The 27,608-nt window shown below is 46.4% G+C and overlaps 1 protein-coding gene across 1 annotated transcript in view; it reads right to left on the bottom strand.

The window, feature by feature from the left end:
* LARGE1 (LARGE xylosyl- and glucuronyltransferase 1) overlaps nt 1-27,608 on the bottom strand; it is an 87,993-nt gene that overhangs the window by 2,678 nt on the left and 57,707 nt on the right. The window contains exons 7-12 of the mRNA XM_053462655.1: nt 14,636-14,740; nt 10,968-11,080; nt 9,010-9,135; nt 2,711-2,866; nt 1,378-1,541; nt 877-1,155 (exon numbers count right to left, since the gene is read on the bottom strand). Coding sequence (XP_053318630.1) covers nt 877-1,155; nt 1,378-1,541; nt 2,711-2,866; nt 9,010-9,135; nt 10,968-11,080; nt 14,636-14,740 — 943 coding nt within the window. The remainder of the gene's footprint in view (nt 1-876; nt 1,156-1,377; nt 1,542-2,710; nt 2,867-9,009; nt 9,136-10,967; nt 11,081-14,635; nt 14,741-27,608) is intronic.

The following is a 27,608-nucleotide window of genomic DNA, read 5'->3' as shown; positions in this document are numbered from 1 at the left end:
CCTTTAAATTCTGTCTCGTTTCCCCCTCGCAAATGCATGGGGGGATTCTGCAGAATTTCCATATACATTTGCCCCCCACCCTCCATCTATTACACCTTGTAAGAGGTCTATTCCCCGGAACACATGATATATTTACCTCCGGTCAGCCCTAGCGCTGGCTCTGAGAACGCTATGGACGGAGGTGGACTGAGACCCCGGTGCACATGCACAGAAAGTGGTCCCATTTATTTCAATTGGGGCACTTTAATGTCACCGATCGTCTGCTCCAAGCAGTGGTGAGAATCTTCAGACCTATGGACGAGCCTGGAAGCTGTGGCTCGAGAGCTGCAGCTTCTACTTAATGCAAGTGACTTTGTTTCTTTTACTTTTATATTTAAAGAATTGTTATCTTAATACTAATATGCGTTCTTTATTAATGAGGGTGCCGGAGACGTTAAACTGCCCCTTTAAATAAAAGGCTGCATTAGCATGTTCGGCATGACGTGTAGCAGACAGGGCTTTGTGTGATACAAATGGATACAAAGTGAGACACCGCACTGTAACAATGTCATGTAACTTGAGTGAACACAAGAGCTGGGATTGTATCAAGAGGCATTTTAGAATTCAGCGACTATCACGTTCCATAAATATGTATCGGCAACAAGGATTATTTGTGCTCTATGCGAAATAACTGTAAAGATATTCATGTGACGGTGATACCATCGCATGCGCGGCATGTCATGAAATACGTCTCATTCCTGTACTCGCTCGTAATTGTCTTATAAACAGACATTATTATAAAAAAAAAAATGGAGGGACTGTCCTGCTAACCACAGGAGCCCAACTACTGCTTTCCTAAGATATTTTGTGCACTAAGTCCCCCCCTGTCCGTCTTACCTGAGGCTCTCGTAAAGGCCGTACATAGGCAGAAAGTCTATATCGGACAGGAACATGTACGGGGTGCTGACGTGCTTCATCGCCACGTTCCTCAGCAGATTGACCGGGTAAAACTGGCCCTCCTTGTACACGATGTGGTAGCCCACGTTCCGTCGGTTCAGCAGGACCTCCGAGCCCTGGGCGTAGCGCAGGAACTGCTGAGCCTCCGCGTCGGACAGATAGAGGGCCAGGCTGATGGGGCCTTCCCAGTGTTTGCAGATGGCTTCGAGCATCTGGAGCCTGAAAAGAAAAGGGTAATCAGAAGTGAGATCACCCACCGTGACGGAACAAGCACCGGTGGCACCGGGTGAGTTATGACAACCGCGCCGACAGCCGCAGATGTTCAGGTGACAGCGAGCGTCTGACGAGACGGAGACTCGGTAATCACAGATGAAGCTTTGGCTCCGGCGGGCGTTCCAAACGAGAAGCGTTTCAAGCGAAGCTTTGCCAGGAGAAATGTACCTGTCCATGGAGAGCTGGGCCACCAGGGTGACGTCGGTGTCGTCGGGGGCCGGCTCGTACTCGTAGTGTAGGAAGTACAGGTGCGTTCGGTGGACGGTGAATCTCTCCCGTCTAAACTCATAGCACAAGTCGTCTTCATCGAGCTCCGAGAGCTGCTTCTGAAGCTGCAAAGCAAACACAAGGAGATGAACGTTTATATCGCGTGTGTAATATAAAAAAGGAGACCCCCCTAAAGTGGGAAAAAAATTTTTAATCTTCTTTTGGACTTGATTGACTCGTCTTTTTTCCTCCTTAATTACTATGTAACTATGTTAATAATTCCAGTACATGCCGAGCTCCTCTTACCTGCCTGCAAACCCCACGTCCCGAACCCAACTGTTATAGAGACGATTTAATGGGGGTCCCTCTGTGGCTCTGTACCCCCGTACACAATCAGTACGCCGCAGAACTAACCCCCCCTAACTAACAAGGAAGTTTCAACGACGGTTGCTCGGAATACGTTGCCTGCCGAGCTTCGCTATGGCCGCGGCCGACAGACACCTGAGAGCATCCGTCGAACACGAACTCCGCCATGAATATGTATTGTTTTGGTTGCTGTTGTGGCTCTGGGGCCGGGGGGCCGAGGGAAGCAGATGGCGGAGCACATTCTTGGCTCCGGGCTCATTCTAATAAAATGTTAACATCCAGCCGGGGAGAAGCGGGGCTCCGACGAGTCAGGGGTTAGCGTGATAGCGGCTCCGTGCCAACGCATCGACAGGGCCACGGAGACCTCGCGCCCGGTCCCATCCATTGTCATTCCCTAACACTGTCCTCCTACGGTGAGCAAGACGGGGTTAAAGGAGAATGCCCGCGTTGCTTCGGGTTACGGCTTCCTGATTGGATGGTGCACTGAGGGATCGTGGGAAACGGGGTAAAGTTTGCATGAGATGCCCCGGCCGGGAAAATAAAAATCTGCAAAAAGCGAGCATTTAATGAAAATAATAAGACGGGCGAAAGGCGGAGGATCCAATCATGGTTTTATCTCGCGGTTCCCCTTTAAACGCATTTTTATCGGCCTTACGGTGAAGGATTTGGCAAGCGAGTTATCAGGAGAAAGGGCTCTGCAATCTTCTGTAAGCGATAACACATTCTCTACTGCATTTTCACGTTTAACCCCTTAGTGCCCTGTCGTTTACCGATGAGGACAGTAGAACTATATATATATAGATAGATAGATATATTTTACGGGGGGTTCCGCCTGACTCTGGCCAAGCCCGCAGAGCATCGCCGTACGTTCAGAGCGTTACTTAATTGGTAGGATTTCACCTGAATTTGGTGCATTTGTGACACTTACGTTTTCGCTGTTGATGTCCGCTTCGCTGGGGCAGCCAAAGAGCTCCCTCCTCAGGAGGTTCCCGTCGTATTCCAAGAAGGTTAAGTAGAGATTGCGGAAGAACTCCACGTGCTTGTTCTTCACGCGCAACTTCTTGGGGGAGTTCCAGTGTATGACCTGGGGGGGGAGACAAAGACCCCTGGGTTGTGTTATTAAGACCAACAAATGACCAAAAGATATCTTCTCACCGACGTTGTGGATCATCGAGGGCCAAAAGTGTCCCATGAAAGAGACCCAGCCGGAGCTCCATGGACATTTAGCAGGGTGTCAACATTAAAAGCCTTGCCCTCCGGCCAGCACCATCGGGAAGACGGCTACGGGGTCGCTTCAATGGGGGCAAGAGGGACATCTCAACATCACATGTAGCAAGCAACGATCCTGAGATTCCAGATCAGATCATAAAACTCACCATCGTTCCCCTTTCCATGAGTTAATGGCTTCCCAATTAGAACAGCGAGGACCCTGGAATAATGAGTAGAGGGGCCGTAGGGCATTTGGGGGGGGGTGATACACGGAGCTGTATCCGTGTATCACCGTGTATCCCCCCCAGGGAGGCTAAAACTCACCCACATAATGTCATTAAAAATAGCAGATCTTGGCTTATTAACCCTTTCGTTCTGCATTACAGGTTATATTCCCCCGGGATCGGATGGTTTGGATGAGCAGTCAGAGAACGTGGGGCCCTCCGCATTAATAGGCCCCTCTGCGCCGAGCGTAATAGGATGAGACGGTCTCTTGGCGCGGAGAGCGGCTCGTGTTACGATCGATTATAGCAGCACGCGCGGCGAAGCACCTGGGAAAGGTTCCAGCCCCGGAGCGTTCGCATCGATGTCAATAAAACCACCGCGCCGTATTCAGACAACACCACGGAACCGGGATCTGTCCCAGTAACATAACGAATAACCTACATTCTACTGCCTGCCTGCGGCACCTCAGCTGCCGGGGACTACAACTCCCATCTGGCACGAGCAACAGGATTAGAAGCCTTCCCACTGAAGGGACAGGAATAGCCTCCCAGCAGAAGTGGTAGAGGGTAATACAGTGAGGGGATTAAACATGCATGGGATAGACATACGGCTCCTGAATCTAAGACGAGACCAACGACTGATTATGGTTTGAGTCGTTACAGCAGGAGACGGGGGCCGAATGGGGGCTGATCGGTTCTATTTTTCTATAAATAGAGACCTGAGGATGCCATTTCCACCCGCAATGGGAAACAACGAAAGGAACGCCTGCAGGGATTTTCCTTCACAGAAAGATCCTCTAATCTACTTACTATCTTACAATCCATGTTCGTTGAGTATGGATCAAATTTTGGAACTTTGTCCATAAAATTTGTTTATATATATTATAAAGAAATAAGCATTATCGCCAAAAATGATGGAGAATCCCGAGGCTGTTGTTATTCCCGTCCCAGCCAGTAGGTGGCAGAAGAACCCATCGATTCAAAGCAATAGCCGCAGAATCTCATAAAATTCAACTAACCTTCAAGTCTCCCTCATTTATCTATAAGTCACTGTTATAGAGAGCTGTCAGCCGCACGCGTCAGGACTGAAATCGCCCAGATTCGGGGTCTCTGACCGAGGAAATTGAAGGCGTTTAACCATTTCACCACCAAAATACCCTTTAGACCGAGGGGGGGGGTCGCCTCTGTATGGCTCTTCCGTTTGGGAATTAACTACAAATCTCAGTATCCTGAATCCCATTTTGCTGAAGGAGGCTTTAAGTCTGTTTTTCCTACGTCTCCGGGGTAATTATGGTGATTACTAATTAGCACAAGCTGCTATCGCGTGGAACCGCTCTGAAAAAAAGCATAAACGGTACAATTAGAGAACGAAATAGAATTCTCTTTATCACATGAGAACCTTCTTTTCTCTAATTAGAAGTAATATTCCTGTTTATACCTGCTGCTTTATCGCCGTTGTTAGCGGAGATTCCTAACAAAAAAATAGTATTTTTGCCTTTATTTCCGGGAGAAAAAAAAAAACAAAAAAACCCCAAAAAGACTTGTTTAGAAGACGATATAATTAAATCTTAGTAACTATCAGGATCCAATTTGTCTAACATCGTGTTCTATGTTCTAAAATGCTTAAGATTATTTGTTCCCTGGCGACCGGATCCGCAGGCAAGAGATTTTTATTAGTTTTTTTTTTGGGGGGTGAAAAACTAAATTTCAGAATTTTTTAAGCTCCTTAAGATGAAATCCCCCCCCCCATTAAATTGTAATAAAAATAATGTATCGATACAAATAGAATTTACTACCCAGATGATAGCGTTATTTTCCGATTGGGTGGAATAATCATATTATTGCGCAACATTCGGCCGTGAATGGATCGGGATTCACGTCATGGTATGGGAGAGACTGGGATATTCCAGGATCTCCGTGTGAGATACGCTACCCCACGAAGAGCAGTTTTGAAATAATATGAGGCTTAAATGTAAAGTTTAACTTTACTAAGATAAATGGGACAGCCTCCCAGCAGAGGTGGTAGCACAGTGAGGGGATTTAAACATGCATGGGATAGGCATACGGCTCCTGAATCTAAGACGAGACCAGCGATGTCCTTGTTTGTGGCCGGACGCGGTGAGCAGAAAGCGAGTATCCTGCGTGTGTTGGAAACGACTCAATCCGACATGTGGTTTCCTCGCAAGGAAGCCGAAAACATGAAAACTGAGAAATCCCAGCGAGTTTTTTTCCCTTCTTGTTGATGAATCTGTTAGCGGAAATCGCACAGCCGTGAAAATAAACATTAATGGACAGCCTGTCGGAAATTCCCTCTCTGCGTCGGCCTCTACCGCTTCTGCTTGGAGGCTCTACCACGTATCGACCGCCCTCTCAATAAAGTAAAACTTCCTTCCAGGAACGAGCGACAGATTTGCTTAGAAACGCCATAAAAGAATGGAAAATTGATGGCCGTCCGGCGGCAGAACGTCGATATCCTCGCCCTATGGCCCCGTTGAACCCGTCTCAATGGGAATTGTCACTCAAGCAGGAAAAGATGACATCATTATTACAAACGGTGGCATAATAACCAACCTAAGGCGGGGGAGGGGAGCCTAAGGAATACCACTCGGGGGACAGAGGCATCGAAGCACATAATTGAGAATAATGGAGTGTTTCCCCAAGACGCGCGGCACTCAATGCCTCTCTTCAACGTCGATGAAATAACGGACCTCGTCTTCTTCTTGCTTATTGTCACGAACAAAAGGAACGGCAGCGAGACGGACAGATGCGACAATGGCCCAGAGACAGCCGAGCGCGGCGAGTGCGCCCGGCCGCCGTCATCTCCGTAACGTCTCCGCGGAGAAGGAGTCGAGGGGAAGCCGATAAATAGATAAAAAAACACAAAAAATAAAAGTCCTTCTCAATAGGAAGCAAACAATCGGGTTAAATATTCTCAGGAAGCGTCAGTGCTCTACTTAAAGACTGAATGTCTATGGGGTCTGTTACCCCACCTTGGCTTTGGCAGGGGGGGGTCCTGGCATCAGGCTCCGAGGCGAATCATTTAAAGGGACACTGCTGCATCTGATATCTGCGTGGCCCCTTTAATTTGTCATTTTCTGCGCAGAATCCCCCCCCGATGCGTTTGCCCCCTTCACCCCCTGATCCTGTTCGTAAATGGGGTTTGTTCATTCGAACCCATCTTCTGGCTGCCGAAGAGCTTGCGCTTATTCTATACTGCCTGACCACCAGCCAGCTGAAGCTCTAATGGGTGACGTATGGTTAAATGGCATGTATGATGTGTATGTATGATCTAATAAGTGACCTTGCGAGTGCCGGTGGGCATCATAGGCTGTGGATACAAAGTATTTCTAACGAGGGGCGGGGACCACGATCGATGTAACGACGACATTCATTATCTTTAAAAGCCGAGGCTGCCCATAAAACAAATTATTTACGTTTCAGACGATCGCTACGGAATAATTGCCTCTCGGCTCGTAGAATTTCACAGAATTTCACAGAACGTGCCGAAAAATAATTACCATCCGCCCCCCCCCCCGAAATCTGATGTTTATTTCACTTCTGTCGTTTTGCTGGATAGGGCGACGTTCGACGCATTTCTGTACCGGATCCCCTACGGCCTGGTAGACCGCAGAGCTTGCATTTCAATCGCCTCGACAGCCGACCCGCATTGCCGCTCGCATCCTAGGCTGGGAGTGGGTGGGAAGCGAGCTCGTAGCGCGTTAATGCATGCAAATGGTTCACCGCGTGGGTGGCTTTTGAAAGCGTGTCCCCCGTTCACGGGATTCGTTCCATGTGCTATTTTTTTGTGCGCTTTTAAGCAGAAATTAGCAGAGAAATTAGGCTTCCGCCGGCTTGAAAGGAGAGCCGCGTACGGTTGACGTGGCCACTAAATTATCTTTTTGTTGATGTGAATTGACTCTTTATTAAGCCTCGGACTGCTGCGCCTATCTGACAATGAGCTGACAGCATGCGTGGGATAGGCATTTGGCTCGTGAATCTAATGAACAGGAACAGCCTCCCAGCAGAAGTGGTAGAGGTTAGTACAGTGAGGGGATTAAACATGCATGGGATAGACATACGGCTCCTGAATCTAAGACGAGACCAACCACCTATTACGGTTTGAGTCTTTACAGCAGGAGAAGCGGACAGACTAGACAGGGGCCGATCTGCCGGCAGATTCTAGAATGTTCTTTAAGGAAGACTATCTCCTCAGACATTCGAAGCGGATCTCTGCGCTCCCCGGTGACGGGGGCAGCCATCTTTTAAATGTCATCACCGTTCAGTCACGCGTCCCGCCTCGCTGGCTTTTGAACGGAAAGCTGCCACGAGTGAATGTGATCCGACAGACTGATGGCTGTCGGGAGGCGGACTCTAACTTCTGATCCTTAGAAAGGAGTCCACGTTCTAACGGGAAGAAACATTGTAACAGCGTAAAGGTTGATGTCGCGATTCTAACGGGACTCTGTCTGCGTGTAATTACCTTCTCCTCAACACAAATAATTCAAGGTGGACCCCGTAGAATGTTGAAGGACCTCGTTGGTGCCTTGAGGACCATTGATGGAGCAGCAGGGAGCTTCTGGACACGTTTGGGACCAACTCCACTAAGTCAATTCTGCTGTTAAACTTCACCAATCCACATCAGAAGGAATCCTACCTATGTCTAAGTACCTGCACAAGGGGCAAATCCAGCTCATTAGGCCTTAGAAGATAACCCAAGCCTGGACGCTTATGATGGATATATATACCGGGGGCACCCAGACATCAATACAGCCAACATATAAAAATAAATATGGTTGGGAGGAAGGTGGGACATAAGCAGGAAGGAGGCACGGGATTGGTGGGTGTAGATTATCCTACTTGATTCAAACTCCACCCCTTAAAAAGGACAGCAAATGGCACGTGTTTCCTGTCTGTAGTAAACAAGCCCGTCATGTCAACAGCGCCAACACCCACATACCTCCCACCTATCCTGGCTTATCCTGGGCCATCACGGGAGGAGAGAGGGGCATCAGGGGAGGAGAGAGGGACATCGGGGGAGGAGAGAGGGGCATCCGGGGAGGAGAGAGGGACATCGGGGGAGGAGAGAGGGGCATCCGGGAGGAGAGAGGGATCTCAGGGGAGGAGAGAGGGGCATCCAGGGAGGAGAGAGGGACATCAGGGGAGGAGAGAGGGACATCAGGGGAGGAGAGAGGGGCATCCGGAGAGGAGAGAGGGATCTCAGGGGAGGAGAGAGGGGCATCCAGGGAGGAGAGAGGGACATCCGGGGAGGAGAGAGGGACATCAGGGGAGGAGAGAGGGGCTTCGGGGAGGAGAGAGGGACATCAGGGGAGGAGAGAGGGACATCAGGGGAGGAGAGAGGGACATCAGGGGAGGAGAGAGGGACATCAGGGGAGGAGAGAGGGGCATCTAAGGGAGGGGACAGGGGGTTTTAGAACTTTACAGCTTTACTAGGCCATCCAGAGACTCCTGATGATCTTCAGCAAAAATAGCAATTAACACAAAAAACCCACAAATAATTTAAGAATCTTTCTCTGGTGAGCAGCAACAAAGCAGTTCAAGCTGTTTGCCCCACAGCCTGTTATCCCTCCTCAGGGACCCAGAGAATGGGTTAAAAGGTTTCAACATAAAGCTTCAGAAGCTTCACCTTAATTACAAACAAAGACATTTGGGGTTTTTACAAAAAAAAACATACACGATAATTTATGAAAATACACCTGATCTTCTTCCCTGCGCCCCGCTCCCTGATAACAGGAAAAATGAGTTTGATTAAAATGAGCTTCGGTGTAAGCGGCACCTTAAGGTCGGAGACGTCCCGGTAGCACTGCTCGGAGCGAGTGTGGTCGGACAGCTGGACGTTCCAGAAGCAGGGGAGCTGGTGGACCAGGAAAGGATTCTGCTTGATGACAGCGTTGAAGATATCCTGGGGAGAGACAGACAGACAGACAGCTTACCCCTCTGCATACCGAACACACGAAACATCCCTCCCGCCCGGCAGAGATCACAGCCCATATACTGTATAATATATAGATATGTAAAGGGAGACTGAAGATCGCCAGCCTTTTTATTTATTAGGTGCTAATTATAATATTTCAATTATTTTAAGTCACAAGAAAATGTATTGAAGGACGCCTCGCTAAAGGTAAAAGGGATACAGTTTTATTTTTGGTTTATGTTTTGAGGTTATTTGAACTGTAACTGTAACGTAATGTTTCAAACACACCGACTCCTTAACATACTGCCTGTGGGGAACAATAGAATGGCTCAGTCTTAATCACCCAGCCAGACACTCTGACTAATGAAAGTCTATGGAGGAACGGACTTCATTAGCATCGCCATAAAGCATCAGCTCAGTGTGGTGATTGAGCCGGGAAAGACCCCCAAAATATCACATGACTGACAGCAACGGCGGCTCCAGGTCTGCAGATAAAGGGAGTTTATTGGGGCAAAATGAGTTAAAACCAGGTTTTTGTCACCGACTGATATTATTGTATACAGCGCTGGGGGTTATGGCGGTATACATTGCTGGAGGCTTGTTACTGGTTACAGCGCTGGTGGGGGGTTATTACTGTATTCAGGGCTGGGGTTAGTGCTGTATACAGAGTTGGGGGTTAAAGCTGCCAAAGCCGGAGACCAAATGAGTGAAACGGATTTCTTTTAGAAATAACTCTGGGAAGAATGTCTCGCAGAGCCGGCTGTCAAAGGCACGACGGTACAGACAGACAGACAGACAGACATGACAGGGACAGCCAGCCTGTTCCCTTCAATAACCGAGCCGGACGATTCAAAGACAGGGGCGGCCGGCTCCGAGGGACATGCGATAGACGGGGACTGTCTCGGCTAATCAGGGGGCCACGCGTTCGACCATCAAATAATCTCAAAGGGATACAAGACTCGGAAGCCAAAAGGCTGTGGATTAGAAAGTTTTTCTTCCGCTCTACTTGCTGGGATATAAATTGTCTCCTCTGCGACTCGATCTCCTTTGAACAAAGTGTCATGGCACCAAAAAAAAAAAACCTCGCAATATATTTCTCAAAGGGTTTTCTTTTTTCTAAGCTCCATTGCCAGCTCTGCGGGGAGGCCGCGCTATGAAGACACGGGTCATCATAATGCTTTCTGTCGCTTCGGGTCTCTGAGCTTTACCTGAGGGGCTGGGAGGGATCTGAAAAATGTAACAGCTGCCTGGATCGTACCCCTCTGATGGAAAAAAAGGCACAGGAAAAAGTTTGACCCTTCTGGGCACCCGGAATGTATTATCTCTGAGTACAATATTATACTTTCTGTGAAATATCCCAATAAATACCAATTATCCAGGGTGAATTTTAAGCTGTAGCTGAACATCTCCATTCATGGCCAGCTTCGGGGTCCCATCTGGCTTCTACCCCCTTGTAAAACGCAAAGTGAGCCAAACTAGACCTGGAAGGGTTAGGGTTAATTGTCCCTTTAAATCCTATGTCTGTCAGCACCCTTTCCGAACACGTCCTGCCCGTTGGGCACTGATACCCCCAAAATAATAAAATAGCTGAATTCCCGATGACACAGAGCGTGGAGGTCTCACCGCCAGCACGCGAGGCCAGGGCCAGTTTAATGCGCACAGTTTGGAACGTTACATTTGTTCGCATGAAATATTCACTCGCTCTCGCTGGGTTAAGGCACATTCGGCACGTTGGGGAGTCGGTCGGGGGTAGAATTCGTTTACACGGCGGGAAGGCGTCGGGCTCCGAGCGGATAGAGCTCCAGGGCCGCGTCGCTCACCTGGTCGGCCAGAGAGGTGGACAGCATGCTCATGAGTTCGCGCTCGGCCGTGAGACGCCACATCTGCTCCCACTTCATCTTTCGAAGCTTATCCAGAAGCAGAAGGATCACTCCTGGTGAAGGACAGAGAGGAGACGTTAACTCCGGCCAGTGGACCTGCACCATTCATCGTATTTAATACCCCCTCCCGGTAACCCCATGCAGTGGCCCTATCTGATCTGTTACAATGTAACAGACAGCACCTTAGAGGGCCACATGTACTCATCACACGTACTTCATACGATAGCTGAGATGCCCCTCTAAATGTACATGCGCTCCCCCCTTTGCAAATGCATGGGGATTCTGCAGCTTCAGCGCTGGCTCAGTGAAAGTCTCGGGGGGAGGGGGGCTAATACACAAAGTACCCCCCTCCATACACAAAGTACCCCCCCACTGATTTCAACAGGAGGACTTCTTGCCACTGATTAACTACTTCCAGCAGCCAATGAGTAGTGGGAATCATCAGCCCACGAGAACCTTGGGAGCTGCAGCTTCTACCTAAGGTAAGTGATTATGTTCTAACCTGTCACAGAACGCAAAATTACAATACTCATAAAGTACATTAATATCATATGATTGGATACATTAGTTGATGAACAAGCTCAGGAATGATTCCACAATATCTCTGGATGTGATACTGGTTTTATTATTAGGGTCGGAAGAGGGAAGACACCGGGATTTGGGGCAAATAAAGGGACTGGATGACTTAAGTGGGTGCACTTGGGCGGCAATATGTGAGAAGTGCTAATGCTGGCCTCGACAACCAGGCTTGCAGTTCAGGCGCCGCAGTCTCAGGACGGGGCGTAAGATGGTTTATTGTCGTTGGAGGTCAGAAATAAAACTGAATTATTGAGCCTCGGAATTCGCTCAGACGGCGAGTCCCCGCTGTGGGTACGGAGCAGATGGCGCGGAGGGGAGGCTGAGCGTTAAACACAATGCCCCGGGAGCGCGTTACCGCCTGACGCCGCCACGCAGACAGCACAAGGATTTCGCTTTATTACGCCCTTAAACTTTAGAGCCGATCTGTCACGTTCCCCCTAATTCGACATTTTACGGTCTATGTAATACTATGTAACACGGACGTAACGAGGAATAGACACACTTTAGAAACCATCCTTAAGCGTATATTATGGGAGCAGTCATTCTAACATCCTGTTCCTGGGATCTGCATGATTATTCCTCCCCGTTGAGTTACCGCTTCCCTGTTGTTAAGTTGCTGATTGGTTCAGACAGCCTTTGTAAGGGCAGAGGGAGGAGAAGGGAGAGAGAGAATTCTGCTTATATCAAGGGTTTCAACCACACCGAGAACGACCGTAAGACTCAATCGCTTTAAACGCTCATTTATATTTATATTATAAGTAAATGGAGTTAATGAGTCTGTGTACAAAAGGGGTAAAAGGACAGTGCAACTGAGGGCAGCTGCCTAATACCCTGCCCTATGATGCATCCCTGCTCAGGAACGTCTGAAGCTTCAGCTCTCCTGCCTGCTCCCATGGGCATGATCAGTGGGGTGCGGCGACCATTCCTCTAGGTCCAGTCTGGACTCACCAATACCCTGAAGCCAAAGGGAGCCCTTAAGAAATCGAAGGGGTTTCTTACCGCTATTTTTCTCCTTTGGGGATTATTGGGGGTTCGGTGAGCCCAGACACGGCCCTCCTCGATCATACTGGCTGCATGTATCTGGTACTTACAAAGAAAGTATTGCCCTTTCTATTAATTGCACTCCTTACTTAAGAGCCCTAGGGGACCATGGGCCGGGGCGGGTACCACACAAGCGGGTGTAGTGTGAATTGGCCAGGTGTGGAATGGGTTAAGCTGTGTTGAATGCTGCGCAGCAGGCTTATCAGGCAGATACTGAATGAACAGATTCTGGATTCCAGGGAAACCAGATGAATGAGATTGTTGCAGAATATCTAGAACAGGTTATTAGACTGTGGAGTGACTTCTAAAAGGCACGCGGCAGCCTGACAACGGCTCATAATCATCTTATTTACTAAATCCTACCGGCTGCACTCATGGGGTGAGAAAGGACTATAAGGTGGGTGTGGAGGAACGTATAATACAGGAAGGTGGAAGAATGGGTGACAGGATGTGGGGGAAGAATGAGTAAGAGGAGGTGAGTAAAAAAATAATAATATATATATAAAATAATATTAAAGAGTAGGGAGAAAAAGAATGAGTTGGGCGGGGTCATGGAGTTGGGAGAGAAAGGATGAGATGGGCGGAGTCATGGAGTTGGGAGAGACAGGATGAGATGGGCGGAGTCATGGACAGTAACGTAAACACATAGATCAGATACATTATTCCTCTTCAAAATATGTGACTTAATTACAAAAAAGACAACGCCCCAGACACACCCCTAACCACACCCCCTTAAACCAAAGTTTTAAAACCCTACATGCTTTTTTAGATCACATGTCCACGCCTGACATAATCCTTTGACATAAAGTATATTTGTCATAATGGTATAAAGGGTACATTTTGGTATAAGAAAGCTTTTATTTGATCTTAATCTCCCCCATAATTCTAAATATGTTTTAAAAAAAAGGGACAAAAATGATATGAAGAGAGGCGATGCTCTCCCCCAAAAGTCTGTCTGCGGTTCCTTTGGCTGCACATAGAACTCAATAAAACAGCAAATATTGATTTTATTATCCGAATTCACTTTCCGGTGAAACACAAACGGGGATCGCTTGCCTAGTCGGTAACAATCAATGAGCCCTACGACAAATCACTTGCGGCTCTCCTGAGTTGCTCACCCAGATCATGCTAAGAGATCACCAATAAGTGACGAACACAAACAGGTATGGGGAAGCATTGTAACAGCACACTGAGGACAGAGCTGTTTGTTCACGTTTCCTATACCTGACCAGGTCCTCTCGAAGTCTTTACAAATCAGCACTCGCAGCGGGAGCTGCGCTCTCCTCGCTTCCACAAGCTGACATCCCGTGCATTAGCACCTGCTAACACTCCTCTCCCACCCTTGTTCTTCTGCCCCTTGCTTTTTCTGTTTCCATATCCTCCCACAGATAAACATTCAGCCGGGTGTCTCTGCCTCTATACAACAATCTGACGGAACTCCGCTGCAACCCACACTCGTGCCAGATGGTTACCTCCCAACAACAGAGATTAACAAAGATAAGCTGTAGCCTACAGGATGAGTCTTCTGAAGGTCCATCCACGTCTTCTCGTTGGACCAACAGCGCTGGATGAACGTGAACCCTGTTGTCTCTTTAATTAACGCAAAGAGACAGATGCTGATGAACATCGGAGATAAAACAAGGCAGCCCGTGAGCCTAAAATAATTGTGTGACAGATGCCAATTTTGAATTCGGCTGGCAAGGCACGGCAGGCTTGTCAAACAGAAAAGGAATCGAGCTTATTCCGTTTTCCTGCGTTGCCGTGTCTTTGTCCCAGAATAATTTTCTTGTCTCTGTCAGACGTTGAACCGGCATCCCGCTTCATATAAAATGACATGTTTCATTACGACGAGGATTAAAATATCACTCAGATTAAGACGTTGAGTTCTTCTTGTCCACGTCAAGTAGCCACGCGACGAAGGCAAGGCATGCTTTCCCAGCAATTAGAGCGCTTAGCCTCTGTCTAGACGACACTTCTAAAGTTCTTACCTGTATTGTATCCTCGCCCGAGAGCTGGCCACGGCCGGTGGTTTTTCCATAGATTCCCGAGATACCAGTCACTCTGATTCTCCACCAGGCCAAGAACCTGTTGTCCTAAAAAAACAAACAAACAAAAAGAAAAGAACAAATGTTATTTACTGGAAAAAAAACCATCTAAAAACATAATTCAATGAGCTCTTCCTACCACTGATGACTCTCCAGCCTCCACTTACCACTTCTCCTCCACCAAGGATGGTCTACCAGAACCTCTCCAGCCTCCACTAACAACATTCACCAACATGGGTGGTCTACTGGGACCTCCCCAGTCTCCACTAACCACATTCTCCCAACTATGGAAGTTCTACCAGAACCGTTCTACCCTCCACTAACCGCATTCTCCTCTGTAATGGATGTTTCCTAAGAAGCTCTGCCAGCTACGTTCCACCAGTCTCTACGGGAGAGCTCCCACCGGCACACAAGCCGTGTGCCATCATACATTGCCTGCTATTTCAATCTCTCCTCCACTGGTAATCATTTTACATCAACTTATTCTTCTGCCAACGCCCTTTCTGCCTCTTATTTCTGTTGGGCTGTACATTCTCTCCTTGTAAATTCGATGTAAACGTGGAGCCCAGACCAACGCACCAGCGGCACGGCGATCTATACCTGAAAGCCTCTTATGTTCGCTCCCTGTCACTCTCGGCCCGGTAAACAAGTTTGTTTTCTTTAAACACTGTCTGCGCGGCGTCTGTCCGAGCGCATTACACTAACAGGGAGAGACGGTGCCCGGCGTCCTTTCTGGCATGTTAAGTGGAGAGAATTCCCAGAATAGTTGGGGAGAGTTATTTCCGTCTCTCCTACCTGTCGCAGCCAATGTGATTCTGTTTGTCTGCGTTTGGCTCGGCTTTCAGCTCACTCTCAGCCATTGTATTTGGGATTGCTTTTTCCTATGGTGTCGGCGTATCCTCCTACGTGAGAGTCTAAGGGTATTTGCCCCAATCTCAGGGTAAAGGGGCAGATTCTTGGGGTCACACAATCCGGAGAGGACTCCTTCCTATTCTACCCTGCCGTGATCATATATAAGACTCCCAGATGGTGTTTTTGCTACTGGTGTGCTGTGATCGGTATCCCTGCTTGAATGCAGGTGACTCAATTAAGTCTATCTTTAAATAGTGACAAGTGGAGGTTTCTATGAGGACCGTTAGCAGAGTCATTCGGGTAACACATTTGAAGAAGTCGCTAATAAAGGTTTCACAATGTGCAACTAAAGGGTTAATATTTCAAGAGTCTCAGGGTCCCCCCATTTAGAAAATTGAATCTTTTACTTGACCAACCTAGAAGAAGACGGAGGTAAGACCTCAGAGGGGGCATCTGTAAGGGGGGTCTCCGCCTTCGCTGCTGTGCGAATCATTTACAATAACGATTTCTGTTATCCGTTTATTTTGATGTCACCAATAGTAATAATAACTGTCATTTCGCTGTTAACCCTACAGTGGCCTCCGAGGTCCCGAAAGCCTCTGCTACTTTATAAAATATCTGTGTCGGTCCAATAAAAGTATCAACTTTGAGAAAAGACTACATTTTATCTTTTTGCTAAATCAGCTACATCTATTTCCTAAGGTGAGGGTTTGAGAGAGTAAGAGAGCGGATCCATTTAAACTTTATCATTTTTTTTATCAATAAGAAATAACTATTTATGCTAAAGTTACATTTTAGAATGATTTTTGTTAACGTTGTAATAGTTACATTACAGGCTGGGCAGGCGGCATCTTTCTGTGGAGCCTCACCATGCACTGTGATGTCACAATGAGAATGCTCTCATTGTGACATCATCAGATGCTGCATAAATCAAGCGTTCCGTGTCTTCAGCCCTCATTCTGCTCAGTACTGGGTAGGCGATTGGATTGCGAATAACCTCTGGTTACTATTTGGATCCAAATCTCTTTGTGACAACATGCCTCGCGCATGTTCCTTTATCGCTCTGCTGCTATTCCTTACATCAAGCAGCAGAGTGGTTAATTTGTCTGCGATTGCCCCAATAGGCCCAGCTTCGCTCCCATTCGGTGAAGCCGCCTGTGGGCCGCAGTGCCGCTGCTATGACCAGATTTTGGCCTGTGTGGGAAGCCCATCTCTTCACCTGACAAAGATCCCTGTCGTCAAGCCTCCACATTACACCTTTAACACCCTGTAAGTAGGGGGACGCGGGGGAGAGACGGACGCGTTTGGGGGGCGCTGGTAGAAGGGCTCGGGGGGGGGGGGTCACATTATTGGCCGGAAAGAGAATCCTTCTGGTTCCACAGAAAAAGTGACTCTTTTATTCTTTCCTTTTAGTGACTTCAGTAACAACCGGATCTCCACCATTGGGAAGAGCGACTGGGTCTCATACACCTGGACCGAGACCTTGTGAGTCATTTATGGGATTTCTGTATAGAATGTTTATTATATATATTATTATATTCCATAAAATGACTATTTGCGAATGTGATTGAATCTCGTTATATTGATGAGGATATTAATTCCCCTCTTTGTTTATTTAAGGATATTGAGGAATAACGTCTTGGAGCGGATCGACGCGGACGCGTTCCAAGGACTTCCGTTACTGAAATTCCTGTAAGTTTAAAACATTTTGAAAACAGAAACATTTGGGTAGGAAGAGGGATATTGCGGATTCCCATCTATTATCATTTTTTGACGCCATTATTGACGCTCTTTTTCCTTTCGCAGGGATCTGTCCTGTAACATCATCAACGCGATTGAGCCGCGGGCGCTGGAGCCGGTCTCGTTTCTGCTCCATCTGTAAGTTTGTTTGATCGGCTTTAAAGATTTCTATTATTAAATGTTGTTATAAAATGGGACTCCCTCCAGCGACACCAGTCCCTCGGCTGCTATAATACTTTTTTTGCAAGTTTTAGAATTATTTGAAGATTAAAGTTCCATTTTAGAATTCTGCTAATTGTTCCATCACAGGCCGGGCAGACTGCATGTTCCTGCGGAGTCTCTCATGCGTTTTTGATAAAGCGTCTCCCACTCTGTGGATTTAACGCCCAAAAATGTTTAATTCTTAAAGTTTTGGGCCGTTAGCATTTGTTTTGTTGCTTTCTGCGAGGTCTCCCCTCCGGTGATAGCGATTTATTTGTAAATCCTTCTGCTTTATACAGGGATCTGTCTGGAAATACCATCACCATGATCCAGAACGGGACGTTCAGGACATCTCACGGACTCCAGTATTTGACATACGTGTAAGTAACACGCGTGGGCTAAACCGGTTTATTAAAGGGACACTGAATTTAGTTACAAACGTGTAAATGGAACAGCACCTTTAACCGGGTATCAGTAGAACGCATCACATGGTGACACGCAGGAGGTAATGGTTTTTTTTTTGCTTGTTTTCAGGAGTTTGGCCCAAAATCCGCTGCAAGAGTTTCAAGATCCATCTCTCTTCCACATGAAAGGACTGGAAGAGCTGTAAGTACCGCACACAGCACTCAGATCTCTCTCTACCACACACATCACTCTCAGCTACACATATTACTGCCAGCCGTCCAGAACACACACTACCGGATTCACTGTCAGCCACGCAGATCACTCTCAGCCACAAACCACTTTCTGCCACACAGATATCACGCTCAGCCACATACGTCAGGTTTGAAAAGCTTAAAAGGCTGAGTTTACTACAACTCCTCGCCGGATATTCCCAACCCCCCCCCCCGTCACAGATCCCCTCTAATCAGAGCGACATCGCTTTATTTACTGTATGGAGCTGTGAAGGGATTGGGAAATCTCCGCTTTATGCTCTCTGTGTTTCTCCGCAGGGATGTCGGCGCCTCCAACATTCCTCACACGGCTGTTGAAAAACTGATGACGATTCCACCTCATTTGGAAAAAGCGTAAGTAAATATTAAATATTCCGGTGATCGGGTCATGTGCTCCGTCCTCATTGCTCATTTCTCGGGTGCTGCCGCGCATGGCTCTCATCGTAAAGTCTCAGGATAAACCGCGTATTTCAGGACTTTCTGACTTGGGTTCGGGGAAATGCGTCAGCCGTGTGATGGGCGTAAGATGCTGGATCTGTTTTGGTTCCAGTAAAGATTATTATTATTATTATTATTGGGGTAAAGATCCATTGTTTGGACGTTCTGTAGATTCCGTGTTTTCTTCTCTCTTTGTAGCGTGTTGCCTCTTCCCATCACGTGTTGCCTGTGCTTGGCTGAGATGGACTATGGAAAACTTAGTGGATCCGTGGAGATCGACTGTCTCAGCACCTGTTACAAGGACGCCATGGACTGCGGTGAGTGTCTGTGGGGTGGGGGGGGATTCCCATGGCTGCCCCTACAACAAATACCTTCCCGGAGGGGTGGAACTCTGTAAATATGCTGATGTTATCTGTTTATCTCCTCTAGGACCCAACGGTAATCCGTTCGAAGATAAGGCGTTCCAGGATTCCATCAGAGAGCACAGAAGTCGCTTTACCAGCACCCTGCGCATCCATCCGGACACCTCACCCCGGACCTGCGCGGAGAAGGAGAGCGAACACGCCGGACCTCCGAAAACTGACCATCATAAACGGAGGGTGAGTGTCCATAACTACCCCCACCCGGCACAAATAACCAATGGGAGAGCCTTTTGGTTTGGGGTTAGAGATGGGGGGGGTGTAAGGCCATGCCAAAGATTTTGGGAGGATAATTAGAGAAAGTAGCAATTTGGTTTAAAAGTTAGATTCACTTCCTCCTAGTTTCTCAGATTGTAATTAAAGTCTGCGCCCGATCCATACGAATGATTAAAAATTTGTATAAATTGTATACGTTGCGGCTTTTTTTCCCTTTTAAGGAAAATCACGTTATTTTGCCCAACATTTCCCGAAATCTAGAAAGAAATCTTTAAAAATGCCAAGTGTTGGGATTTTCATCATAATGTTTTTATCTGGTTTTCTAGCATAAACTCGGCCTCGCGGCGAGAGTCACCATTAAAACGATTTCAATGTTTGCTGGGTTTCTGGTGCTCTGCGGACTCCTGTATCTCCTGAAGAAGGTAATTGGGATTGTGTTTTATATATCGGGAAGGGGGGGGGTCCCAAATATTCTGGGGTATATGTGCATTTTATTTGATTGGGTTATGAATTCATCTACATATCTCGCCGTTATTCCTTATTTTACACAGAAGTTCATCAGTTCTGACACCGAGGAGCCCCCGGAGATAATCCGCATGGAGGAAGGGCGCAGGTAAATCGCTGGAATCCACGCATTCCATTTATTTTTTATGCTGTAAATTGCCGTTTTTTATTATTATTGATGTTTTGGAGCTGGGTTCATCAAAGGTCAGAAGAAGTCTTCATAGTGGGGGGTGGGAGTAAGAGCCGAATGTCGGTAATAACCCGTCCACTCGCGTCTGAGTTGGGTGAGGTTGATTGGCGCTCTTCCTTTTGATCAAATCAAGGGTAGTTGGGTAGCGCCATAGTTTAATAGACTTCTTGGTCAAGGTGAATTTCCACCATTGTGGTCGACGCCATCGGTTCTTTTAAAGTTGAAATGTTAGCCCACCTGTAAACGCTGGGGTTGGTGAGAGACCACCACCGCCTGCCGCCTGCTCCTGCCTCAACTACTCATCCACCCTCTGACCTCGTGGCCGCTAGGCTTTGGCTCTTTCCGGTTATTGGTTGCTTTGGACGCTTCTAGTTTGTAGAGACTTGTAGGAGACGGGAAACGTGGGAACATCATAAACACAAAGCATTAACCAATTTCCACTTTATTTCTCTCCAACAGAGAGGCCGCAACAGATCCGTGAGGAAGGCGAAGATCTCGATGAGGAAGAATGAACCTCCTCTTCTCAATGACCACCCATGAAGAAGGACAGTAGTATTATCGAGTAGATCCAAGGAGTAATCCGATTGCCACCATGGAGTCAAGAAGGAATTTTTTCCCTGTTGTGGTGTAATTGGGAATTGCCACAAGTAGGGTTTTTTTCGCCTTCTTTTGGGTCAGTAGGTGTGAAAGGCTGAACTTAATTGACTGAAGTCTATTTCCAACCTACTCTACTCTGCTACGAAGAACTCTTCCCATTGTAATAAAAACATTTGATTGACGCCAGAATTTCTTGCCGGTTTCTCTTGATTATACCCAAAAGGCGACTTATATACTTTTTGTTTCTTTATGTTGCTTAACTTTGACTTGTAATGTAACTGATAACACCGTATCGAGAGATTGTTTTACTTGATACATTTTTACTGTAGCAACTGCCAAGGTATCGGTGGAGGTGGAACGTTCCTAAACCTGCCAGAACCCGCTGATTGATCGCTACGTCCCCAAAATGGTTTCAAATGTTATTTCATCATCCATATAATCTTAATAAATAATAAATAATGAATAAATCATTTAATAAATGATCCATAGTGAGACCACTTAACGGAGCAGTCAGAAGGAGGAGATTACACCGTATCTATAGGCCCGTTCCTCTCCATCCTTAATACAATAGGTGGGGGTTCTTCAGACCAAGGGTCGACTCCGCTTATTATTATCAGTTATTGTTTTATATGGCGCCATCGAATTCCGTAGCGCTGTACAATGGGCAGACAGGGGCCACACGGTTGACGTGATTTAGGATGGATGGACCCAAATCTCTGTTTTCTGAGAATTTTGGGCCGTTTGTGTGCGTTCCACGGCAGGCGCCCGGGGAAGTATCTTTTATAGAGTCCGTTGGGAATGGGGGTCCCGTGTTAGATTACTGTAACAGTACCGGAAGATGCGGTAACATTTTGTAAATGCCACTGTCACCTTTAAATAAATATTTTTGGAATCTTCCCCATGACCTTTAAATGTCTTTACAATTAAGCATCCAGAAACCGCACTGATATTTCCTTTATTATTTAAATTTTGTCTCAAGTCCAAAGAGCTTCCATGCAGGAAAATTATTTTAATGGGGCTTCTTTCGTTGCAACAGTTGGGGTAACTGTAGGGGCACAGACGTGATGCGTGAGCCTCAGCTATTCGTCAACCTCATTCCTAGATGAATGTTATGAATAAATGTTTCAGGCGCTTGGTCTTAGCGATGCCTCTGAGCCACGGATCCCGGCGCGTCCACTTTTCCCAGTACGGCAATCAATTCACCACCGAGCATTTTCGGTTTCGCAATATTTCATCCATTGATTTTACTGTCAGAGGAAAAGATCCTCGTTCCACGTGGCATTTAGCGGGACAGGAGGACGAAGAGTGGAAGCCCGGTCACCATGTGGTTGTCCATGCGCAGGGTGAACTCTTTGAGTGCTGTATAATAGCGACTTGTAAAGGTCATGAAAGTCACTCTTGGAAGTATCAGTCTATAAATGCAACCTGGGAGTATGGTCCCCTAACACTAAAATTCCCAGATGGGTGCCAGTGCCTTGTGGCACTAACTACTACTTTAAAAGTTCAAGCGGGCAACAATGTTTTCACCCACCGGATGCCAGAGTGAGGGCCAAAATACCCAATGTTTTGGGATGTTTTAGCTGTCTCGGGTCACAGCCCCCATTGGAGGAGTTGGTTTGAGCCCCCACTGGCTGACCAACCTAAATATTGTAAAGTCCCAGCTGAGGATCGGCAGTGCATTCGGAGACGTTAGTCGATTCTCAAAGGGCCGAGTTGACAACCGAAACGGTATTCTGCTGGCCAGATGGTCACTGGCTTGTAGAGGTCTCCTCTGTGACAACCAAGTAGAAACAAGTAGCGTGTGATGCCCTATGACTATGGGTAACCCTGGGGTGCCTGTATCCTGTCCTACACGGTCATGTATGAGATATACTTACCCCCCCCACACTAAATGTAACGGGGGGAGAGTTTGCGTCAGCGGCACGAATAGTCAGACTATGGAGGTTTTTTGTTTTTGAAGAATGCACATTAAATTACTGAGGGTTAGGGTTATACTTTTATACGCATTCTGCTATAGTAGGACATTAAACTGAACCAGAAGCAGCGCATGTTTTATGAACCTTTAAAACCAAAGTTTATGTGTGTGATATATGTCGTTTAATGAAAAACTCCGAAAGCACAAAGGCCAAGCTGCCCAAATTCCCAGAACCGGTTGCCCGGCTGGGTGATGCCTACGGGAAACGACAAAGGCCAAACCTTTTAGTGCCTCTCTCTCCTTGCACCAACTGTGGCCAAGTATTCAGCTCTATTAAATCTCCCGCAGGCGCTGCAGCCACAACTGTGTTAATTATGACATTTTTTTCTTCTTTAAAAAAGTGCCAGGCTGGAGCGTTAGAAGAGCTCTAAGGTACAACTTAAAAAAAAATAAGCCAAGGATAGATCACAAAGAACAAAAAGTCTTAGTTTGTACTTGGATCGTCTACCGAGCCTTTACTTCTTCCGTTGGGTCTCAGGGGAAATTCAGTATTCGCCGGAATCTAAGCCAATGTTTCAGGAAAAAAAATATAATTTAAAAAACAAATCCACCGTATATTTGAGGATGCTTTTTTTTCAAGATTTGTTTACTGAGGTTCCAGTGCCGTAATTACCCTTTAACCGCGTAAAGATTCTGCTCTAGTGACTTTCCAGCGGGCTTCCAAGTGGAAACGGGAAACATGTGATGCCCTATGAAGCACGGTCAGCACTGGGGTAACTTTCATTCTCTGATTCTACTCTTTTCTAGGAGGTCAGAATGTTTGCCGGGTATGAGGGTATCGCAGGGGTCTACAGCACTAAAAGCCCCAAATATTGTGCTAGAAACTGCAGGAAGCCCAGACCAGACACAGAGTAAACAGAAACACGTGGTAGGAATGTTCTGCCTATTTATATAACTACTGCGAAGGCAGAACTTTGAGGACATTTCATCCTTTCTCTCCTCACTCAATGACTCCTCCCATCTCATTCTCTCTCTCCTCATTCAATAACTCCTCCCATCTCATTCTCTCTCTCCTCATTCAATAACTCCTCCCATCTCATTCTTTCTCTCCTCACTCAATGACTCCTCCCATCTCATCCTTTCACTCTCTACTCAATGACTCCTCCCATCTCATCCTTTCACTCTCTACTCAATGACTCCTGCCATCTCATCACATCAGCCGTAAGATCCCAAGTACTACACTTCTCAAATTAAAATAGATGCATTCTGGTCAGCCCAACAACATAATCTGTATTCTCCTGTCCGCTTTGTACTGAACGCCTCTTACGTAATATATTTAACGCAGTACAAGCGGGCATAGGTTAAACCCCGTAGGTGATGCAAATACACTGGTTGGTTCAAGCTGTGCTTTAAAGTGTTTTCCCCTGGAGGAGCTGCGGGTCTCAGCTGGATTGCTTTGTGTGAACAGAAAATAAGAAATGCTAAATTGGCAGACCTTATCTTCAAAGCGCTTCTTCTTCACACGCTGAATTGGAAGAAGCAGCCTTTCTACACCTCTGCGAGGGCCGTGGACCACCCTACCTCTGCATTCCCCTGTTCCAGAAGCTTCAAGCATAGCCATGTATCAGTATGGTAGTCATAGCTTGAGAATCGTTCCAGAGTGGCCCCTCTTGTGCCCTCCTGTGGACACCCCATAGGGACCTGTTCCTTTTCTCCAGTCTAAACCGTAAATTATATTTGAAATTAGTTTGTGCTTTAAAAGCCATTAACGATATTTGGGGTGGTCAACAGATGTTACACCCCACCGACTTGGGCACTGGAAAAGTCGGGGGGTTATATATTAGGGCAGCGCCATATACTAAGCATGTCCCAGAGGCTGGTTTCTGGGGTATGAACAGCAACGGGGACATTATTGTAAAACCATAAACCATCTGAACAGCTGAAAAGCCACTGAACCCCCCAATACTAATATTCCGGTGCGTCGTGCATGTCCTAGAAGTCCTAGAAGGCCGACGGTCTACACAGAGAGGCCACAGAGCTCAGAAACCGCCGTCGGATTCCGGCACACGGTTCTAAACTATTATAACTCCAACATAAAGCAAGAAAGCCGCAGAGAGGGCCGCTCATCAATAACCCGTACCTTAGAGCCAAATCTAGCATTGATAATCTTTATTTAGGAGATCACACAGAAAGCAAATGCATCAGGCAGGCTGCTCGGAACGCGTACTTACACCGGGAAGCCTGACAATTATTCAATAGCTTCTTTTTCCAGCCTCTGCATCAAACTGATTAAGCCTTTGATGGTTTTTATACAGGCTTTTTAGGCAGAAACTTTTTCCCAGCTGGAGATTTCACCCCATCCCGTTGGATAAATCTCAATTACTTTTGCTCCGCTATCAAATATATAGAATTTCCATGAGAAATGTTATCACGGTACGGGCTTCGTGTCCACTCCATGGATTTGGGACAGAATGGGACACCGGGCTGGCGAGTTACGGGCCGATGGCACTTAAGCCTGGCTGTGTAAGAGAGCCCTGCCTGGCACAATTATCCCGATTTTCCCGATTTTACTTTATTTCAGTCTTTGTAATATATTGGCTCTTAAAAAATGATAATTATTGAAGAGGTACTAGATCTGGCAGAGAATCTCAGCGTCACGGAGAAAAGTCCAAACCGTCAAGCTAAGCTTATATGTAAAAAAAAAACCTCCATGGCTGCTTCTAATGGCATGAATTGTCAGATCACGGAGCTGCAGCTTCTCCTTAAGGCAAGTACTTTCATACGCATTCTTCTGCGAGTCTGAGACATTAAACTGTCCCTTTAACCAGCCTCCTAGCAGAGATTAATACAGTGAAAGGGTTTAAGCCTACATGGGATCGGCATATGGCCCCCGACTCTAAGACGAGACCGACGACTGATTACGGTTTGAATCTTTACAGCAGGGCGGACTAGGCGGGGGCCGATCTGCCGGCAAATACTATGTTTCTATGTCCTTGGAGACCTGATCAAAGTCTATAGTTGGTTTTAAAGGCGTCAAAAAAAGCACAAAAGTCTGTAAGCTTGTAGGATGAGCCGCATCTTGGGTCATATATATATATATATCTGCGCGTGAATCGTTCTCATGGGAGGTAATTGGCATGTTGCGAAAGTAAAAAGGAAAGAGGGTTAAGGACCTCTGCGAAGGCTCAGATCCATCTCTGTCAGGCGTTTATTTATTAAAGCCTCCCCTGGCAAAGGCTGGATGCGTACAGTTCATTACCGGGGGTCTCCGCGATGATTAGGGATTACCCCGTTTTCTCCTTTTATATGTGCCGAATTAAACACGAGGAACCTGGCGGTAGCCGGGACTTCATAAGGACTCGTTAATGTGCTGGATACGACCTTGCGAAAACCGTGTTCTTTCAATCCCCGGGAGACGCACAGAAGACGGGAAAGGAGAAATTCTGTTCATTCAGCAGTCAGATAATTAGCGAAATGCTTTCCCGTCTGAAGCTTGCGAGAGAGAGAGAGGCGCTGTGGTTAATCAGAATAACGCCATGCGTGTTGGTGGGATTTGGGCAAGGTTATTAAAACGGACAGCGCCAATGACAATGGAAGGTCACCGCCAATGCCCTCTACGGAAATACGTATTTTGGTCAAAACATAAAAATGTAGAAGCATTCATACATTTTGGTGTAAACATTTTGTCCCTTGACAGTGATTTATTCGGCTCGATACATTGTAAGCTCATAGGTATACCTGGGTACCTTCCGCGTTTCGCCTGGAGCGGCATTGAGGCCCATCCTATTCCCCGCCCCACTCTCCGCCCACTTCCCCTCCTACCACTATCAATTTTTCTGCTTTTCGCATGTAACATCTGCAGGACCGCCCACTGGGGTCAGCAGAACCGCCCACTAACATCAGTAGACCCGCCCACCGACATCCCGAAGACGAAGCAAGGCCCTCTTCTCCTCCTGTACCAATACGTCCTAATACTGTTAAATATTTCCACCGCCCCCTATAGTAACAGCGCTACGGCGTCTGCTGGTGCCATATAAATAAACGTCATAGAAAATATAACTCTTTCCTTTTTAGTTCTGTAATTTAAAGTATTATTGTCCGGCTTTGTAATGGGGAGACGTATTTGACGTTGAGCATTAATTAAGAGCGCTTTCCATAGGACGGGATTCTAATGTGAAGATATTTTTACCTGTAAACACAGTCTGGTGGATTTTTTAGATTGTAAGCTCTTTGAGCAAGGCCCTCCCGACTGGAGTTTCTGGAAGTCCAAACTGTTATTTGATGCGCTACTTATTTACTGTTTACCTATTGTACAGCGCTGCGGAATATGATGGCGCTATATAAATCAATCAATGGTATTATTATTATTATTATTATTTTTATTATGATTAATAATTTAGTGTAAAATATAAGGTTTGGGAAAAGCGAAGTCTAACATACTGGAGGTTTTTCTGTTTTTATTTTTAATTAATTTTATCGCACTCATTGCTTTTTCTAATGTGAGCTTTAACAAAAAAATGTAAAAAAAAAAAACCCAAAAAAGGGCAAAAAATGTATTTCCCAAGCGGTTACCGGGAGACAAGGAACTTTTATCTGATATACACAGCGGCATCGCAATGAAAAGATTGGACGTCCGAAAAAGCAGAAAATCTATAAATAGCTTAAGATATAAAAAAAAGCGGGCTGCTTGGTACCTGGCCGGTCATTTATCTTCGTCACCGGAATATTTAAGCTGCCTCAGCGACACAAAAACATCATTAACAAAGAGGAAGAAATTTCCCAAAGGTCTGAAGACGCGAAGCGGGGGATAAACACTTTTAAAAACTTTTTTTTATTCATTTTTTTTTTTTTTTAACAAGATTTATCTTTAGAAAAGAATCCTCGTATATTATCGTTAGGGAGGGAGGCATAATTTATCAAAGTTTTATAGTTTGCTCTTTTTTTTTTGGTCAAGGTTCGCAATTCTCCATTTATATTTTATTCTTTTTTAGAACTCTTAAAGATTCCGTCGCGTTATTACAATAGGGGAGAGTTCCGAAATTAATAATATTCGTTAAGATTAATAATAAAGGATTTGACAATATTAATATTCTACTCTGAATAAATGACATCCAAGCATCCTGATTGGTGCTTTTTTCTCTGTTCTATCACAGCTGAAATCCCTGCTTGA

Source organism: Spea bombifrons, chromosome 4 (genome assembly GCF_027358695.1).
Source record: "Spea bombifrons isolate aSpeBom1 chromosome 4, aSpeBom1.2.pri, whole genome shotgun sequence".
NCBI classification, from domain to species: Eukaryota; Metazoa; Chordata; class Amphibia; order Anura; family Pelobatidae; genus Spea; species Spea bombifrons.
Note: the sequence above shows the minus strand (reverse complement) of the source record. Positions and strands in the feature narration are given on the sequence as shown.